We start from the raw sequence: 18,219 nt of genomic DNA, 5'->3' as shown, positions 1-18,219 counted from the left end.
ATTAAGAGTCCTATGTGATGAAGAAACATAGGATCGTGCCCGAGTCAAGATGCTGCTGAAGACTCTTACCTCCATCACCGCTTTGGCGGCCGTCGCTTCCGCCAAGTTCTTCTACGTCGGCGTCGCAGAGAGCTCTGGCGAGTTTGGCGTGTACAGCCAGACGAAGCAAAAGGGTTTTGGATTGCCGGGTCGATTTGGGGTCGACTATCAGTTCATCGACCAGAAGGGTATCGACATTCATGTTGATCAGAACAAGGTATTCCCCAAAGAGCGTGCAAGTTCTTGGACGGGGTTTGACAGGCCTCCAGATCAATCTCTTCCGAATCGCCTTCCTGCTGGAACGCATGTGTCCTGTGGCGGGTGGGCTTGGAGCAAAGTTCAACGAGACGCACTTTGATTACTTCAAGCAGGCGGTCGACTATGTCACTAAGACCAAAGGAGCGTACTGCATCCTGGATCCTCATAACTGTTAGTAGATGTTGCATGAGTCGAGCACTACTCACATGGTTTAGATATGCGATACAATGACCCCTCTCAGCAGCCCATGACTGGCTCCATTATTGGAGACACTGCCGACAGGACGGCGGCTACGACGGTACAGTTCGGCGCCTTCTGGGGCGAACTCGCCGGCCGCTTCAAGGACAACGAGAAAGTCATCTTCGGTTTGATGAACGAGCCGCACGACATGAAGACATCGCTCGTAATCCAGAACAACCAGGCGGCCATTGATGCGATCCGAAAGGCGGGCGCTAACCAGCTCATTCTGGCTCCTGGAAACAGCTGGACTGGCGGTCATGCCTGGACAGAGGGCAGTGATCCCAGTACTCAATTGACTCAGTTGAAAGATTCCGCGAACAATCTAGCCTTTGATATTCACGAGTACCTCGACACAGACTACAGCGGAAGTCATGCCGACTGCGTTCAGCCGGCGACGAAGCTGGATGGAGTGACAAACTGGCTGAAGCAGAATAAGTACAAGGTAAGACTCTGATGTTGAGGTAGAGTGATCTGGCACCGCTGACGGTTGCATAGGCAATGATTACGGAATTCGGAGGCAGCAACACAACGCAGGTGAGTTTACGGTCTCGCGGTTTCCATATAAAGGACCTTGTGCTAAAAGCAATCAGTGCGCCAGCATGCTCACCGACTTCATCAACTACATGGACAAAAACGACGTCTACATAGGTTGGACCGCCTGGGCTGCTGGGCCGTTCTGGGGTAGCAACTCCGCATGCTGCACGGATTCGAAGCAGTGGGGAAGCCTCGAGCCCACGAGCAAGGCAAGTGACGGAAGTCCTGGCCTCTATGAAACGGTTTGGCTGAAGACCCTCCAACCGCTGGTACCTAAACAGCTTGTGTGGAGCGGGATGTCGAGCGTAAACGGAGGTAACCTTACCACCAAACCGTGAAGCCTGAGGCACTATCAAAGACGTGTAGAGTAGAGAGATGCCGCTGAGTGCACCTCTTCGGTGGTATGAGGAGAAGGAGAGGTAGCGGAAGCTGAATAAAACTGCCGTGTCCTGCTGAGCCATCGCAGCTGAATGGTGATGAAAGTCTAATGCGTGTTAGCGTTCCTTTGAAAAGAAGGTGGGGGTCACGAGAGAGGTGGTTTGCGGAGGCTGCCGAAATCCGCATCTGTACAGCCATGCAAATGTCCTCCACGAGGCAAGATAAGATTCCCGCCGACGGTGTCCTCAACTCTATCGCGTTGAGAATCATTTTTGGCAAAATGAAGCTTCTCGTGGATGAGTGACAGAAGCGCAGTCCAAAATTCCTAGTAGCCATGCGCAATGCTCGAACATGAAGAATTCGGGGTTAACCATGTAACGCGAAATCCAAGAATGATGAGTGAGGCTAGCGATGCGCTTGAGATCTGTTTAGGTGCCTGTTAGCAACCTTTTGGAAATAATGGGACCAAGATAAAGTACCGATGTGTCCGCCTCAAGTCCACAGGACCCCATAATAGGTGCTGACCAATCCTTTTTTTTTTAGTGCAATTTTGAGCGGCATTCTAATGAGTGAATCGTCAGCCGCGCCTGTCTCCGCACTTGCATCGTAATGATGCCCTCGGCCAAGGATAGGCGCAACACGCGGGATGCGTCACCGCGAATTGGCCCCCAACGCAGCCTGCAGCGTATAGCTGAAAACGCAAAAACGCCTCGACAGGCGTAAATCCCGGCACGTACCATTAGCCTCAAATGCATGGCCGGCTTACCAGCGCACAAGTGGTCGAGTAATTGGGGTGGCTTGTTCCAACGCGGTACTGTGGAGAATCCGACTCATGCGGAATGCAGGAATGAATGATCCATAACCGACCGGCAAGGACGACAGTGGAACATTGAATCCTTCGAACCGAAAAGGGATTGGGTCAGAACGGCCTATCGTGGCTATGGGGCCCTCTTCTTCACAGATCGCAGGCCACCCTTTGTGTCGGCTATAAAAAGTTTAGGATGCCACTACCCACGTCAACCACGCTCCATATCGATTACTTTCAATCATCGATAAAGACAATGGCCCACTCACCGAATCAAGATCCGCATTCACCGAGCTTCGCCTCCTTTCCAGCAAGTCGGCAAGCCGGGACCTCTCCAAGCTCACTTGGGGTCCCGGAGTCTGCACCGACACGAACGACTTCGCCTACGCAGTACCAGTTCATAATGCAGACTGGCGATGAGAGCGTAGCAACCGCAAAACAGAATCTGAAAACTGTACGGAGTCACGTTATGAAAAATTATTTGCACCAGCAGCAGCAACGGCAGAGCGGTGTTTCTGGGGAGGGATCATTCGCCACAGCGAGCGGCACAAAGAGGGAAGAGAAACAGCGGGCAAGGTCGGCTCGTTCCGCATCTCGCGAGAGTAGGCAGGGTGCGGGTAGTCCAGCCGTCTCGGAGGGCGGACGTGAACGTTCAGCGTCGACTGATGTCGGGTCAATGTTCTCGGCGCTTTCTTTCTCGATACCATTCTCCGGTCCTAGGCATAGCGGACTGGCGAATTCCGGTGAGTGGAAGTCTGTTAGCCATCACACCCAGCAGTCTCCGTCGGGGCAGCCACGTTGTTTCCCATGGCTGCGTCCGCTATGGCTGACCATGTGTTCTTGTTCCGCAGGCCATGGACAACCTTTTACGTTCGGGTTCAGCTCCACTCCTCCCCAGGATGAAGTGTCTGCATTCGCACAGCAGTACATCGCAGTCCTAGCCCAAGACAAAAGAGCTGGTCTCCTGGAGCCAAGCTTTGAGACGTTGAAGGCGAAGGGCGAGACTATGCGAATTGTCCAGAATACTTTGACAGTGTGCGGAAACAGTATCCCACAGTCGATCATATTCGCCGTTTCCCTGTTAGCATACGGATGTGTAGGTTGGTTCCAGGATCTCCGAGTACGAATGCTGACTATCACAAGGCTACTGATGGACAATGGGACGAATCGAGGGGTCACGTCGAGGCATTGCAGCGTCTTATCGAGATGCGAGGAGGAATCACCACGGTTGATTTCGAATTGCAAAGGACGCTGACATGGTATGGTTAGAGCAGTTGCCGTAGCGAGAGTCAGGGCTAATCTCTACAAGGGCGACTTACTATTTGGCAGCTGCAATGCGTCTATCGCCACGGTTCCCGCCTCCGCTTTTCCACAATGTCCGCGCGTTCCCGTTAGCTTTGCACGACGAGGCGCAAATTCGTGCTTGGCGAACGGTCAAGCGATTCCCAAAGAATGCTTCCTTTATATTCGAAATCGTAACGCGTCTTCATCAACTAGGCTTGGCAACATCCTCCGAATGGTGCAATGATATCGATCAGCAGGCTTTGAGCAACTTGGTCTTTGAAGCCATGCATACCGCTGTTAGAGTCCAGATAGATCGGCCTTGGACCGGAGCACTGCCGGCTGGGAATTCAGGGCAGGAAGCGGCAACAATGTTCGAGGTTTGGGCAGCCGGCTTGCCGCTGTTCGTCTGGGCCACAGTCCGTCATGCGAGGACACGGATGGGATACCTTTGGCATCGTTGTAATCCCGATCCAATCATGTCAAGAGTCAGAGAGTTACTGGAAAGTACTGGGGGCTATCATGCATGGCCTCGAGGAAAGAGCCTAGAACCCGTTCTAGCGACGCTGTTTTACTGCTTTGAAGCATGCGGTTTTGAAAGTCCTTGGCGGCTATGGTGTATGGATACCTTGCGGAGAGTCGTTGAGATTTTAAAGCTCAAGACCGTCGAGGACCTTGGAAAAGCTCTTGAGTTCTTCCCTTCCACGGAGGAGTACCAAGCTGCAGCGGATGACCTCTGGAGGGAGATGACCCAGGGAAGTGTGGCAAGTATATAGGTCTTTCAGTCCACAACGAAAGAGAAAGCCTTAACGCGTCATCGTTGTTGGCAATCGCAAAGACGCATCGTATCGCATTGCAAAAGCACTCGTCCGTGATCGGGAAGAGAAGAACGCCATTTGCATCTTTCGGATGCCAGAGCGCCATACAATAGCACACCGTCTGCGTCATCGGGGATCGCAGGAGGGACTGACGAATGCCATGTCATCTGTCGTTACAGTCGCCGCGGTGACTGGGCCACTCGAAAAGTCGCCAAGGATGATGATGTTGCGGTGTCATTTGATGGATTGATACACCGGGAGAGAAGAGGCTGGGGGTGTGCTCTTCTGAATCACAGAGGAAGAGATGGTCTGAGAGGTAATGCCCGCGGCACGAAAGACGGGGGCAATGGCTAGTCCTATTCGTCGCAAGCGTCTTGGCACCAGCCTCACAACTTCCCTCACGCATCCGCGCCTCGTCCCCGCGACATCTCTTGCAAACCATGGCCTCCGAATATACTCTCTGTGAGGCCTCGCCAGCCGATGCGAAAGCCATTGCCTCCCTCTTCTCTTTATCCTGGACATCACCCTTCACGCGCCTTCAGTTCAGCGATGTAGACCCGCCCACGCTCGCAGCCGATATGGCGCCGCGCATCGAGCAGCATATGGTCAAGCCCAACATTCGCTTCATCGTGATGCGGGATCACGAAACGCAAGAGGTTATAGCTGTCGCGCAATGGTCATTTCCATCCGAAGAAGATCCGGAACAGAGAAAAGAGACTGCAGAGGAAAAGGCGGAGAGGGACAAGTTCAACGATGAGGTATATCGGAACAAACTGCCTGAGAAGAGTAATAAAGATTTAATCATGGAGTTTACTGTTGGCTTGAGGACGTTGCGAAAAGGTGTGCTAAAGGGAAGGAAGCACTACCGTACGTACACTTGACCGTATATGCATCGATCCAAGAACTTATCCATGCATAAGTCCTAGAAAATCTGGCAACACATCCTGACCATCGTGGCAAAGGACTCGCCTCTAGACTAATAGAGTGGGTGTTTCCCAAAGCAGACGAAGACGATGTGGTCGTCTATCTAGACACTGCCAGTGATAACAACGCCATGCGCTTGTACAAAAGGCTGGGCTTTGAAGAGAAGGGGAGCCAGACGATTGAGGATTTGAGCAAGTACGGCGGCGAGGGGAGTGAGACCCATGTTGCATTGATACGATACCCGAAGAGCCAGTCATAAGCGGAGTCATCGTCATCCGTGCATCAATTGACTTACCTCTTTTCAGGGGTGAGATGGCATGCGTATCCGGCCTCCTGGAGTGATTCAACTCTCAGAGCTCAGTCTAGTGTACCGGCGTCCTGAAGGCCCTCAACCCTCGAATTTCGGCTGGGCGATTCCGAGCCCACTGTGCATTACAATTTCGCACCACCGCAGCGCAGCCATCTCGCAATCTACCAGAAGACACATTATATCGCTTCGTTTCGCGCGTTATCGAAGGATCCCGCCGGCAGTCCAGGTTCGGTAGCTCTGTTTTGACGTGCCCGTTCCTTTATTCGCAACGATGTTCCTATTCCGGCACCTTATATTTCTGAGATACTGCGCTTCCTATTTCATAAACCCCACCGCGGTCCCGTGCCGGGGACTATGGCAGCGCTTAAGACGGAAAGTTGCACATGGGGGATACGTCTTTAATAGTAAGTGCTCAAACTTCTCCCACCTGCATACACCCGTAGCTAACAAAGGTACTTGTATGGTGCATAGGCCTTCTAGGAGATGACAGCAGGCCGAGGTAGTTTATACATGCTTGAGCAAGGTCGGTAGTTCGCCGGTGCTATGTCCCATTATTGGGTGGGCATCGGCTAGACTCTCTTGCCACTTAGATACAGAAGAGAGCTGGGCACGGTATGCTCTTGCTTCTCCATATTGGCCGCATGCCGACTTTTCCTCCAACGAAGCAGAAGATTGCTCTCCCCATCTCGTGATTGGTGTCGGGTCAGCTGCTCTACGACCTCTCAGTTCTCTCACCTCTGCCAGCACGTCTATGGCCGCCGCTCTCCTCTGGCATGAGTCCCTTGTACCTGCCTTTACCTTGCTCTCTCACCCGTCGGCGGGCCCAGCAACAGCCGGATATTGACTGCTCGGCCTGTCCATCTTCTCAACCTTACCAACTACTCTCCCCATACCTCACAACACAGTCACACTTCTCGAAAACTATTCAGCTGGACGAATGGAAGATGGACAGCCCAATCTTCGAACCTACGGACGATTGCGAACTCGACCAAACGGCTCTGCTACCTGGCCCTGATTTGTCTCTCGATGTCGGCTCCGCACCAATGGCGTACATGTACCCCGCTGCTCCACCCGGCACGAACGCGCAGAAGCGCAAGTGTAGGTTAGTCTGTTTACAATGCACTTCTTTCGCTAATACTTTGATCAGTCTCTGATCTCGACCCAGAGATCGCTACGCATTTTGAGAAGCTCAGCAAAGATTACCCAGGGCTCGATGCCGACTCTCAGGCCTGTCATGATCCAAATTCCGAGCCTCTACCGAAGCTCCCAATCTACCACGCCTCTTTCGACAAAGCTGCAAACATGGCCAAAGGCATCATCCGCGGCCTCCAAGAGACGGTCTTACTCAGCGGTGACCAAGATGAAGAGTCGAATTACATGAAGGAGTGCTTGGCTCAACTGGCTGTGCCCGCCCATCCGAAACCTCAGGTTACTTGTCTGTACGGCAATTGCGGGGTCGGCAAGTCGTCACTCATCAATGCTTCCCTTGGCGTTGAGGGAGCATCTCTAAAGGTATGTCCAAGCGTGGACTGAGTTAACACGGCACTAACCAGCTCTTCAGACCGGCGACGGTGGATCCGGCACGCTCGTACCAATCGACTTTGTTCAAGCTGTAGAGAAGCAGAGGGGTCCACATGTCGCGTATGTCTTTTACTTTCCTTCACCTGGCTGTGGAGACATCGTCAAGACAGCCTTCGCTAACTATTATGACTCACGCCTTGCCCCGACAGAGAACTTGTCAAAGGATATCTCTGCGATCGATCTCGGGAAGACGGCTCTCAAGATGCTCATGGCCCTGTTTGCTGACAAGCCGGAGTTCGAAGACGAAGAGGCTGCAGTTCGTTTTCTCAGTCGAGCGGTCTCGGCAGATGACCCAAAGATCTTGTCGCGTCTGCTTGCCTGGACAAGGAGCATTCTAGATGAGCTCGCGAAGCTAGGAAGTGTAGCTTGCATCTGTCGCAACACTGCCGCCGATCTCAATAGGGCTCTTGAGCCCTTTACTCAGCAAACCGATTTCCCGGAAATTGAGGGGACCGCGCTTGATTGTTCCGTGTGGCCATTTGTAAGGCTTGTCAAGAAGTCACTCTCGAACCCTGTCCTCGCCAAGGGCAACGTCCTCGTGGATCTGCCGGGTGAGCTCTCACTACCAAAACGATCCCTTCTTCAATTGTACGGATGGACTAATCTCGTCCAGGCGTGTCTGATGGGAATCAGCACCGAGTGCAATTGGCGAACTCGTACTTCAGGCGTTGCGATCAGGCAATAGTCGTCCACAGCATCGAGAGGGCTGAAGACGAGGGGTGTGTTGAACAGTACATCCTCAACGTCTTCCGAAGAAAGCGAAATGGAAGCGTCGCCGTGGTGCTCACACGAGCGGATGTAAGTCAATCCTGAGTATTAGAGGTTGCTAGGCTGACTTTTGTCCTAGGACATCGAACAAGAAATATCCGGTCGCATACGTTATACACCGCAGCAGCAAGCACAGCTGAGATCCCTTGACGAGTACGAGAAGGAAGTCAAAGAAGAGCTGCGCACGGTCAGACAGAAGCTCAGCCGTGGCAGCCCTTCGGACTTTCTGCGAGAATTGACGCATAAGCAGGGCCTCTATATGTGAGTGGTGTTCAGCAGGCATTGGAACATATCAGTACTAACCAGCCTTCAGGTTTCTACAAAAGAACATCAAGCGCAAGTAAGTGTGCTCATTTCGAGAGTTTTCTTGAGACTTACAGCAGCTAACAGATTTTTAGGCGAACCGAGATCCTTGTGGCGGCACGCAATGCAAAGGTCCGAAAGACACTTCAAGACTGGTACCGCACGAAGACCAATGACCCGCAAGAGCTTCCGGTCTTCTGCGTAAGCAGCAAATGCTACATGGAGCATATCAGAGGATTCTCCCCCGTGGAGCCTCCTCTACTCTCTGCCACGATGACCGAGATTCCCCATGTGCGATCCTACCTGTTCTCGCTCGCAAACAAGGCTGGAAAGGTGGACATTCTCAAGCACTACTGCGCCCAGGTCAGGTCCCTGCTGAATCAAATGGAGCTGTCTTGTATTGGGTTCAAGCCCATGATGAAACGTGATCATCTGCTCAAGATAGTACATGGTGCACGCAAGGCGAGTCCTTTGCTACTTGCATGGCAGATCCTCGCTAACACCATGTAGGGTATCAGCAAACAATTCGACGCGGTGCACCAGGAGCTCTGCAAGCGGTCAATTACCCCGATCCTAGTCAAATTTGGTAAGAGCAAGTCCATTATCCATTTATTGAGGCCTTGACTAATGGCGAAAGATGCATCCGAGGACTCGTGGTTGAGAGAGGCCGGGAACCTTTGCGACAGATGGTCCAGAGTAAGAAACTCTCTAATCACTCGCATACCCATGGCTAAACAAAACTCAGTACACCTACGCGGGCCACGTTGCGTTCATGAAGCACGAGGGCGAGTTCTTCTCTGAGCAGTTCACGTACAGCACTGACAACATATAGGCAACTGGAAAACCGCTGCTTGCGGCAAAGCCAACTGGAACGCCAGCCTTCTTGATGTCGCCCGCGATGACATTCAGCCTCTCTTGGACCAGTTCTACGTCGAAGGATGCTACATCTTCAAGATCGAAGCTATGCAAGCCCTGGGTGACTTGCTTGACCAGATGGAGCAGGACATGAAAGGTAAGTGTAATGGAGTGTGCCTCAACGGTTGCTAAAGGAACGCGACAGACAACTTGGACTATGCGCAGACCAAAGCCTTCGAGGGCTTCTTCGATAGCATTCGCGATCGAAAGAAAGTAATGGGAAACATCATCGATGAGACGACCAAGACTTTGCGCCATCAGATCCTGTGAGTATATCCGCGCCGCTCCTGCTGTGCTGCTAACCTTTCCAAGTTTGCTGAACAACGATACGCTCAACGATGGCCCAAACAGCCCATTCACCCACAAAATGTCCAAAATCTACAAGGAGAGCATCAAAGCCGAGCCAGACAAGCTGCGTAAGAGTGTCCATCATCCGAGCTCTGTGCACCCTGCTAACGCTCTCCAGGGAGGACCAAGCATGCTGCGCGCTGCGCCTACTTTCGCGATTCCGTGTGCCTTCGCAAAGCAGGTCCCTTCATGGCCATCAAGCGCTATCTCGAAAAGGGCTTCAACAAGGTCATGGACGATGCCGACAAGTCCATGGTGGTCCAGTGCGAGACCGTCCTCGACGCGATCATGCACGACTTCAACCAGGTCTGTCCGGAGCGCGAGGACAATGGCGTCCAGGCTCTGAAGCGACGAGAGACGCTCGGAAAAAAGGTCAAGGACGGGAGGGATGAGTTGGAGGGACCGGTCAGGAACACGCTGCTCCAGTGTGGGGTCGCCATGGACTGAGTCTTCGACAAAGAGTCAGTCTGCTAAGAGCGCGACTAGTAGGGGCGGTCGAACGGTTTGTGATGGCTGGCGGCGCATACATTCCTTTCGCTTCGCGAGTCTGCGCTTTGAATGGTTTACGGAGTCAGGGGTGTCACAGCATCGCTTCGAATTTTCTACATCTATCGGCTGAGACGAATCAGTGGCAGAATTACGGCAAGGTATCTTTGACTAGTCGTCAATACTCTTGATATCAATGGCTGTACAAGACTTACTTGCCACTACCGACATCGCGGTTGGCGCACTAATCTCCCAACAGGAAGGTGAAAACGTATCGCGGACCAGTTCCGACAGCAACCCAAATCCCCGAAACCGACCTGGAAGCTACGTGACAGGCAGAAGCTGTTGCGCGGTTCGGAACTGGCACCGCTCGTTTTCAAGGGTACTGCAGATCCCCCGCAACTCCTCACTTTGCGCGCCCATTCATGCCTCGCAACACCACGCATCCCTGTCCAACGCTCATCTCGGCGCGGTCATAGGCGCAAATGTGGCATTTCTTGGGTGCGGCATGTCAAGCTTTCGCCCGAGGAGGCTTGAGTGCTTATAAGGAAGGGGGCGTTCTTCTAATAGCGTTGCGCGCCAGCTATCAAAGGTGTTTCAATCAAGAAAGTCCTCGTTGCTACCGACATCACCACCCAAGATGAGGAATCACATGGCAGCCGGGTGGTTCTATTCACCCTCGCAGATTGGTCGCTACTTTTTGACGCGGATTACGAGCTTGAAGCCACCCAGGGTGAGTTTCGGCAGTCCGTCTCTCGAACGACATGCTAACGGATCAGAACTCCCACGCGAAGAATCCGATCAAAGTCCTGCGACAGCTGAATCGGCACCAGTGGCTCATGTTTTTGGTGGGCTTCCTGGGCTGGACGTGGGATGCGTTTGACTTCTTCACCGTGTCGTTGACGGTGACGGAGATTGCGCAGGAGTTTGATGTGAAGAACTCGGATGTGTCGTGGGTGAGTCTTTATCTTCCGAGTATGTAGATGGCGTTAACAGAAAGGACTAGGGATTAACCGTCACGCTCATGCTTCGCTCTGTTGGCGCACTGATCTTCGGCTCGCTGTCCGATCGTTATGGGAGAAAATGGCCCTTCATCATCAACTTAGCGGCGTTCATCGTGCTCGAGCTCGGCACGGGATTTACTCATAATCTCAAGGAGCTGCTGGGGGTGAGGGCCTTGTACGGGATAGCCATGGGCGGTACGTCCGAAGTCACACTGGAGGAAACAGGCTCACTGACACATGGCAGGTCTCTTCGGCCCCGCGGCCTCAACCGCGCTTGAAGACCTCCCCTACGAAGCCCGCGGCATCCTCTCCGGCCTCTTCGAGCAAGGCTACGCCACGGGCTACCTCCTCGCCGCGGTCTTCTACCGCGCGCTCGTCCCCACAACTTCCCCCGGCTGGCGCTCGCTCTTCTACTTCGGCGCCGGCCCGCCCATCCTCATCATCATCTTCCGCCTCTGCCTCCCGGAGACCAACCACTTCCTCGTGCAGCGCGCCGAGCGCGAAGCGCGGCACGCCATGCTGCAGGAGCGCGAACGCGCGGGCGAAGCCCCGAAGCGCAACGGCCTGCGCGCCTTCAGCCGCGAGGCCTGGGTCGCGGTGAAGCAGAACTGGGTGCTGCTGATCTACATGGTAGTCATCATGAGCGGGTTCAACTCGTGCAGCCACGGCAGCCAGGACTTCTACCCGACGTTCCTGAAGGACCAAGTCGGCATGAGCAAGACGGACACAACCGTGATCACGGTGGTCGGGCAGATCGGCGCGCTGGTCGGCGGCACGACGATCGGGTACCTGTCCAGCATCCTCGGCCGCCGGCTGACGATGCTCATTGCGTGCGTGGTCGGCGGCGCGCTCGTCCCCGCGTACATCATGCCGCGCGACCTCTCGCTGCTCGCGCCTGTCTTCTTCATGCAGTTCTTCGTCGGCGGCGTCTGGGGCCCTATCCCCATCCACCTGATGGAGCTCGCGCCGCCCGCGCTGCGCACCCTCGTCGTCGGCCTGACGTACCAGCTCGGCAACCTGGCGTCTAGCGCCAGCGCAACCATCCAGTCGACTATTGGCGAGCGGTACCCACTGCCGCCGGCCGCGGACGGGACGAAGCGGTTCGATTATGGCAAGGTGATTGGGATCTTTATGGGCGCTGTGTGGGCGTATATGCTGTTCTTTTTGTTGCTGGGGCCAGAGATGAGTCAGGAGGAGAGGGAGGAGCAGAGGGGGGAGAGTTTGGCTTGGGAGGCGGAACGGGCGGGCGGGAGGAGCTTGAAGGAGATGGGGGAGAGGAGGGCGAGGGCGGGGTTTGGGAAGGAGGATGAGGGCGTGGGGGAGAAGAGTGGGGAGGAGAGGATTGAGGATAGGGATGTGGGGAAGGTTTGAGATTAAAGGCGGGGTTGGCAGGAGGATAGTGGGAATTGACTGATGGGAGATGCGTGCCCTCTAAATGTTTTGTGGTAGAACAGTTCATATTCTATTACCTAGAGTGCGTGGACTGGGTGTGGCGGATATGAAATCGCTTTTTGACTACGCAAGACTGTTTTGCGCCGTGGGCGTCACGGTGCGCTGAAAACCTAAAAGAAAGCCAGATACGAGCATGACACTGTCTACCAGCTCATTGCAGATACGATCTCTAAAATACCAAGGTTGCCGGTCGTCGGGGCCAACGACATCGTGGAATGCAATGCTCCTACCATCTCACAAGCAGAAATCCCCACAGAACCAGCCTCAGACGAGCCGGTCTTAATCAATACTCCTAAGCCCAAAGTAAAACGCAAGAATGACACCAACGACTATCAGCAAGCCGATCGCCGCATTGAGAGAGTCACGCGATGCCTTGGGCTGCTTCTGCCGACACGGAGACACGCCTCGGAATGGTTCGATTTCCGGGTAGACGCGTCGAGTTCGGTGGCGCTCAGGGCTGGCAAGTCGTGTGAACGTGGGACGCCAGGGTTCGCGCGAGCTGCCGTCTGGGGTCGGGACATTAGGTCGAGGAGGGGCGTAGGTAGGTGGTGGGACTTGGAGAAGGCAGGAGTTGTCCTCGTGGTAGATGGAGATCGGTGATGGTGGCTGTGGAGGTATTAGTAGGGTTCCAATCATCCAGTTTTGCGCTGAGCCGTAAGAACGAGAGGAGTAAATACTTACAGGTTGCTCTCCGGTGTTGAATGGTGTCAGGGGAGTGATAGATGCTGGCCGATATGGCGGCGGAGGCGTCTCGGGACGCGACGGGGAATCCATCTGATAGTTTGATGTGCAGATGGAGAATGTGAGGAAATGAAAGTGGGCAATAGGGTGGAAGATATATTAAAGTGAGACCCATGGGATGAAAAGAAGTGGAATTTTGCTGGGCTCCAACATTGTAGAGAGGAAAGATTTGACGGGGTGAAGAAGAGAGATGCGGTACCGAGATGGCTCAGCGGTTGGGAGACAGCACACTACCTCATGCTACCATGGATGGGCCGTAGTCACGGCCGTACCTGTTTCTCATCATGATCTACTATTGGAACAGGAGGAAAGCAGGGCCAAGGGTCGTTCAGAGTGTGGATATTCATTGTTACAGGATAGAACTTGTGCGGCTTTCCATCGCCAGTTTTGTATGCTTAATGCAGTGTTGTCAAGATGAAAAGTGGTTGTCGAGATGAAAAGTGACGCGTATCAGGCGTTCCAAGGTTGAGGCGGAGGTCGATGGATGAGCCGTGCCAAGCATTGCCACGCGAAAGAGGTCGGTCGATGCGCACGGGCCATCGGAATTAGTGGTGCGGCGATGCTGACTGTTGACTCAGGCATGCAGCATCATGGTCGCGCTGGAGCTTGGTGGAAGCCCGCCGAAGTCCAAGCAGCTTCTGCTTCTTCCTCCCGACAGCCTCGCCACCCTGATCTTGCGCTCGTACCTCATGTACTTTATCTAATCAACACTCGCTCCGCTCAAGTCGCGTCCGTGACGCCTCTCCATTCGCCGCCTCCGGCTTGATCCCAGCATTTACAGGTCTGCCCAGGCCTCGACTGGTCTTCGCATACTGCGTGACGAGCTCTAACATCTAGCAAGCTACATCACCACGCTCTTTACTCCGCCCGAAGCTATCGACAACCCAGCCCCAACCTTCCTCAACGCCGTCCCCACCCTGCCCCGCCATGTTCCAAAACTTCACCGGGCACACACGACGGCCTCGTCAAGTCAATCTCGGCGGCCGCAAGACACATGCTTTCGGCAGCCCCGGCCCCGGAGCCGGATCCCAAGCTGCTCTCGACCGCGCACAGCAGGAACGAGTCCAGAGACAACGGGAACGAGAGACGCTCCAGGCTGCCAAGGCAATACAGAGGGTATGGCGGGGTCATTCGAGCAGAGAGAGAGTAGGCGGCTTGCTACGGCAGGAATGGGATGCTACCGAGGGACAGCCTGCTTCGGCACAGACGGCTACGCCATACACCTCAAAAGAGGAGGCACTGGCGCAGCTGCAGCGACTCCTCAGGTTTGCGAGCACCCGCAATCACGAAGACCTAAGCAGGATACGGCATTGCGCGTTCCGGCTGATTGAGACGACACGACAACTCGGCGTTATCGCTAGCGGGCCATGGCCGTCGGCATACCTGAGGCTGGAGAGGATCGTCCTATCGATACTAGAGCGGCAGACCAAGGACGCTGCACCATGGAATCAGTACAACGACTTTTTGACGATACTAAAATTTCTGGCCGAGCAGATCCCCGCAGCGACCTCACAGCACGCGAAACAATTCTACGACACGCTCGCTCACGTCGCCGTGAAGCTATTCCCGGTCGAAGAAGCCAGCGTGGCCGAGAACGAGTCGGACTTGGTCAATACCCTATTTGAGACGGTTATTTCGCCCTTGGCAAAAGTGACTGGGTACACTCTGAACGCATACGAGGCTTTTGGCTACGCCTTCTTGATTCTGCCGATGTTGAGCGCCAACACGACATCGTCGCTGGCCACGAAATTCAGGGATTCACTGGCGGACGTGATCAACTACAAGTTGCTAGCGAATGCACTGGCGACCTCGTGCAAGGAATCGGGCCTACAAGCACGCCGCGAACTAGCTAGTACTATCGACAGGCTTCGATTCTTAGGCGCCTTCATCTACTTCCATCGCTATGCGCACAACTTTCATACGCCCGAGGCTTATTCCATTCACAAGGACTTTGTGACCGTAGTCTCAATCCTCCTAAACTCTCTGCCAGTCAACATCATAGAAGGGCCGGGTACAGACAGCGGCCGAATAGAGGATGCCGAAGGTCCAAGGAGCACCGAGCCGGTCAATGATTTCCTTAGGAACCAGATTCTTTCCTTGGTCAACCAAGAAGGCATCGGCAACCTCTTGGCGGGCTCGTCTCAGTCTTCCAAAGCATCTGAAGACGACAAGGTGGAGGAAGCAAGGCAGCTTGCCAACTACGCTCTAGCTCTCCTCCGGTTCTTCCCGCGGAGAGGCGATGAAATCCGCATGTGGCTTTATATTGGTCCATCGGATGCGCGGGCGTACAAGGGCGCGAGAAAGTCGCCTGCCATAAGATACTTTTGGGAGGCCTCCAAACGTTCCTCGGTATTTGCAACCATCTTCCGGGACTCGCGAGCTGCCATTGAGCTGCTGCGGCCAAAGGCATTATCCGCCAATGGATCCACAAGTGATTCCTTGCAACCGTTCTGGCAAGCTCCGCGCCAGCAGGTTGACCAGGACGCCATCCGAGCCGACGAGTGGAGAGTGATTCTCGTGTTTCTCGAGCTGTACACTTTTGTTCTAAAAGTGACCGATGACGAAGAGTTCTTCTCAGGTGGTAAAGACGAATTCTCCGGCCAGGTTCGTGACAATTCTCTGCCTCTTGGGGAGGTCAAGGACCTCACGACATTCCTCAAGAACCTAGGATTCACGCTCTATTTCAACGCCTCGGATATCAGTGCATCGGTAGAACGCGATTCTAGCAGCTCGAGCCTTACCTTTTTCAACCCAAAAGTGCCGGAGCCACAGGTCCAGAAACAGGACGCTGAGCCGTCAGTGGGCGGTGTCGCGGGCCTCAGCCTCGACTACGTCAAAGGCCTGGTGACTGGACTCCTGCGTATGGTCTACGAACGAGACTCACGACGTAAATTCTTACCGGCCGACCACTGGTTGATGACGTCGAGGTTCGACATGACGGGTTTCATTCCGGCGGTTGTGGAAGAGGAGGAGAGCCGGCACAGGATCCAGGAGGAGGACGAAGAGGACGTCGATGAAGGAGAAGACGAAAACTTTGATGATACACCCCAACTCATCGGTACCCATCGAACCCAGCAACAGCGAAGACTAGAGAGGCTTCAGCGACAGCAGCGCAAGGCCTCTCGGAGGAGGTATCTGCAGGCTGTTGCACCGCGCTTGGAGATTCTGCAAAACATGCCCTTCTTCATTCCATTCACAACTCGGGTTCAGGTTTTCCGCCAGTTTGTGAATCTGGACATGGTAAGCGTCACTAATCCGCCGTCTTGATAATATGACTAACGACGTTAGACAAAACGAAGAGGCAGTGCAGATCCCGAAGCATGGCGATGGCGCGTCATGCAGCGTCCGGATGCGCCGCAACAATTCGACAAGCACGCTGCACGAGTCCGGCGTGAACACGAGTTTGAGGATGCCTTTTCTCAGTTCTATGGCCTAGGGCAGGGCTTAAAGGAGCCTATCCAAATCACCTTTGTGGATCAATTCGACCAGCCTGAAGCGGGCATCGACGGTGGCGGGGTGACAAAGGAGTTTCTCACCAGCGTCACGAGCCGCGCCTTTATGCCAACCGATTATATCGACATGTTTGTTGAGAACGACCAGCACCTTCTCTATCCGAATCCGGCAGCGGTAGAGGAGCACAAAGAGGCCCTTAAACAGGCCGGTATTCGCGAAGGCTCGACCGAATTTCGACTGCAGGTGTCGGAGCTTCTGCAACGCTACGAGTTCCTGGGTCGCATCATTGGCAAGTGCTTGTACGAGGGCATCTTGGTCGACGTCAACTTTGCGCCGTTCTTCCTCCGCAAGTGGGCTTTGACTGGCGGCACTGGCTCGGCACCAAACGAGTCTGGGTACCGTCCCTCCCTCAACGACCTGCGCGACTTGGATGAAGGATTATACCAGGGTCTTCACCAGCTGAAGAACTATGCGGGTGACGTGGAGGACTTTTCCCTAAACTTCACCGTCACAGACACCATTGTCATCGACCATACGACAGACCCCAAGAAGACCAAAGCCATCACCAAGGATCTCAAACCCGATGGCGCCAACACGCCCGTCACCAATCAGAATCGGCTCGTCTACATTAGCTACATGGCACGCCACCGTCTACAAAACCAACCGTACCTTCAGACGTCGGCTTTCTTACGCGGCCTGAGCACCATGATCCAACCTAGCTGGCTCTCCATGTTCAACCAGTCCGAGTTGCAGACGCTCATCAGCGGCACCTCCACCTCGATTGACATTGAGGACCTACGCCATAATACAATCTACGGCGGCACGTACCAGATCGGTGACGACGGCCAGGAACATCCGACCGTCCAGCTCTTTTGGAAGATTATGAAGGATTTTAGCGACGGAGAAAGGAGGGCAGTGCTCAAGTTCGTAACGAGCACGCCGCGGGCGCCTCTGCTGGGGTTCGGTACGCTGAATCCGCGGTTCAGCATTCGAGACGCGGGGAGCGATCAGGAGCGGCTGCCCAGCACGAGTACGTGCGTTAATCTGCTCAAGCTGCCAATGTATAGGGATGAGAACGTGCTCAAGGAGAAGCTGCTGTATAGCGTGTTTTCGGGCGCTGGGTTTGATCTCAGCTAGGGTGCCGTTGAAGCAGAGCGTGGAGAGCTCATATGCAACGGGAAGCGCATAGATGAGTTTTGATGGCTCCAACCATAGACTAGCATAGCGCATGCATTGGTTTGGCGTTGTTATTTTAGTAGACGGGTACGAAGGCTTTGTGGCTGTGCATGCGGTATGATTGATGGCATGGATAGCTTGCATTGAATGCGATGTATCTTCGTACTCCCTACTCACTAGCCTCAAAGACGTGAACGGGCAACCTAAGCTCCTCTAGCGCCTCGGCACCAACGGCTGTGACTTTCCCTTCCATCTCCATAACGGTCGCCCCATGCCACCAAATTCTCAACACTCTCCTCTCTCATCTTAAACCTCTTCAGCTAGCACCTCTTCTCCTATAGCGTGTTTTCGGGGGCTGGGTTTGATCTGAGCTAAAGCGCGAGTGCCGCGAGTCCGGTAAAGGAG

The 18,219-nt window shown here is 54.2% G+C and overlaps 7 protein-coding genes across 7 annotated transcripts; 6 read left to right on the top strand and 1 right to left on the bottom strand.

Moving 5' to 3' along the window:
* Positions 1 to 49: 49 nt before the first annotated feature.
* On the top strand, positions 50 to 1,409 carry BU26DRAFT_428167 (glycoside hydrolase family 5 protein; the record flags this gene model as incomplete). Its single annotated transcript, XM_033823768.1, has 5 exons — positions 50 to 256; positions 309 to 468; positions 513 to 979; positions 1,033 to 1,071; positions 1,128 to 1,409. The coding sequence occupies 5 exons, from the start codon at positions 50 to 52 to the stop codon at positions 1,407 to 1,409; spliced, it is 1,155 nt and encodes a 384-aa protein (XP_033683043.1).
* Positions 1,410 to 2,510: 1,101 nt separating this feature from the next.
* BU26DRAFT_565457 (uncharacterized protein) lies at positions 2,511 to 4,311 on the top strand (the record flags this gene model as incomplete). The annotated part of the gene is made up of 4 exons (XM_033833400.1): positions 2,511 to 2,997; positions 3,106 to 3,350; positions 3,398 to 3,513; positions 3,564 to 4,311. The coding sequence occupies 4 exons, from the start codon at positions 2,511 to 2,513 to the stop codon at positions 4,309 to 4,311; spliced, it is 1,596 nt and encodes a 531-aa protein (XP_033683042.1).
* Positions 4,312 to 4,790: 479 nt separating this feature from the next.
* On the top strand, positions 4,791 to 5,753 carry BU26DRAFT_519813 (acyl-CoA N-acyltransferase; the record flags this gene model as incomplete). Its single annotated transcript, XM_033829149.1, has 2 exons — positions 4,791 to 5,220; positions 5,274 to 5,753. 2 exons carry the CDS (start codon positions 4,794 to 4,796, stop codon positions 5,534 to 5,536), a joined length of 690 nt encoding a protein of 229 aa, XP_033683041.1. The 3' UTR covers positions 5,537 to 5,753.
* A 372-nt stretch (positions 5,754 to 6,125) lies between these two features.
* Positions 6,126 to 10,185, top strand: BU26DRAFT_325947 (uncharacterized protein). The gene is made up of 14 exons (XM_033822124.1): positions 6,126 to 6,685; positions 6,735 to 7,099; positions 7,149 to 7,719; positions 7,782 to 7,966; positions 8,016 to 8,197; positions 8,250 to 8,276; positions 8,335 to 8,701; positions 8,750 to 8,825; positions 8,877 to 8,935; positions 8,985 to 9,024; positions 9,072 to 9,251; positions 9,300 to 9,420; positions 9,467 to 9,570; positions 9,621 to 10,185. The coding sequence occupies exons 1-14, from the start codon at positions 6,361 to 6,363 to the stop codon at positions 9,947 to 9,949; spliced, it is 2,931 nt and encodes a 976-aa protein (XP_033683040.1). The 5' UTR covers positions 6,126 to 6,360; the 3' UTR covers positions 9,950 to 10,185.
* Positions 10,186 to 10,623: 438 nt separating this feature from the next.
* Positions 10,624 to 12,363, top strand: BU26DRAFT_595881 (carboxylic acid transporter; the record flags this gene model as incomplete). Its single annotated transcript, XM_033834956.1, has 4 exons — positions 10,624 to 10,721; positions 10,768 to 10,944; positions 10,995 to 11,187; positions 11,237 to 12,363. Exons 1-4 carry the CDS (start codon positions 10,629 to 10,631, stop codon positions 12,361 to 12,363), a joined length of 1,590 nt encoding a protein of 529 aa, XP_033683039.1. The 5' UTR covers positions 10,624 to 10,628.
* Positions 12,364 to 12,456: 93 nt separating this feature from the next.
* Positions 12,457 to 13,657, bottom strand: BU26DRAFT_519811 (uncharacterized protein). The gene is made up of 2 exons (XM_033829148.1): positions 13,126 to 13,657; positions 12,457 to 13,050 (listed from the first exon to the last, which is right to left on the bottom strand). The coding sequence occupies exons 1-2, from the start codon at positions 13,216 to 13,218 to the stop codon at positions 12,724 to 12,726; spliced, it is 420 nt and encodes a 139-aa protein (XP_033683038.1). The 5' UTR covers positions 13,219 to 13,657; the 3' UTR covers positions 12,457 to 12,723.
* A 133-nt stretch (positions 13,658 to 13,790) lies between these two features.
* BU26DRAFT_605575 (uncharacterized protein) lies at positions 13,791 to 18,219 on the top strand. Its single transcript, XM_033835601.1, has 2 exons — positions 13,791 to 16,425; positions 16,474 to 18,219. The coding sequence occupies exons 1-2, from the start codon at positions 14,113 to 14,115 to the stop codon at positions 17,773 to 17,775; spliced, it is 3,615 nt and encodes a 1,204-aa protein (XP_033683037.1). The 5' UTR covers positions 13,791 to 14,112; the 3' UTR covers positions 17,776 to 18,219.

This window comes from Trematosphaeria pertusa, assembly GCF_010094035.1.
Source record: "Trematosphaeria pertusa strain CBS 122368 unplaced genomic scaffold BU26scaffold_8, whole genome shotgun sequence".
NCBI classification, from domain to species: Eukaryota; Fungi; Ascomycota; class Dothideomycetes; order Pleosporales; family Trematosphaeriaceae; genus Trematosphaeria; species Trematosphaeria pertusa.
This window is presented reverse-complemented; position numbering and strand designations above follow the sequence as displayed.

Coding starts and splice junctions, on each gene's coding strand:
- BU26DRAFT_519811 (XM_033829148.1), bottom strand. CDS start 13,218: ATGGATTCCCCGTCGCGTCCCGAGACGCCTCCGCCGCCATATCGGCCA. Junction 13,051..13,125: donor TCAACACCGGAGAGCAACCT/GTAAGTATTTAC, acceptor ATACCTCCACAG/CCACCATCACCGATCTCCAT.
- BU26DRAFT_325947 (XM_033822124.1), top strand. CDS start 6,361: ATGAGTCCCTTGTACCTGCCTTTACCTTGCTCTCTCACCCGTCGGCGG. Junction 7,720..7,781: donor CGTCCTCGTGGATCTGCCGG/GTGAGCTCTCAC, acceptor AATCTCGTCCAG/GCGTGTCTGATGGGAATCAG. Junction 8,702..8,749: donor TAGTACATGGTGCACGCAAG/GCGAGTCCTTTG, acceptor AACACCATGTAG/GGTATCAGCAAACAATTCGA.
- BU26DRAFT_605575 (XM_033835601.1), top strand. CDS start 14,113: ATGTTCCAAAACTTCACCGGGCACACACGACGGCCTCGTCAAGTCAAT. Junction 16,426..16,473: donor AGTTTGTGAATCTGGACATG/GTAAGCGTCACT, acceptor TAACGACGTTAG/ACAAAACGAAGAGGCAGTGC.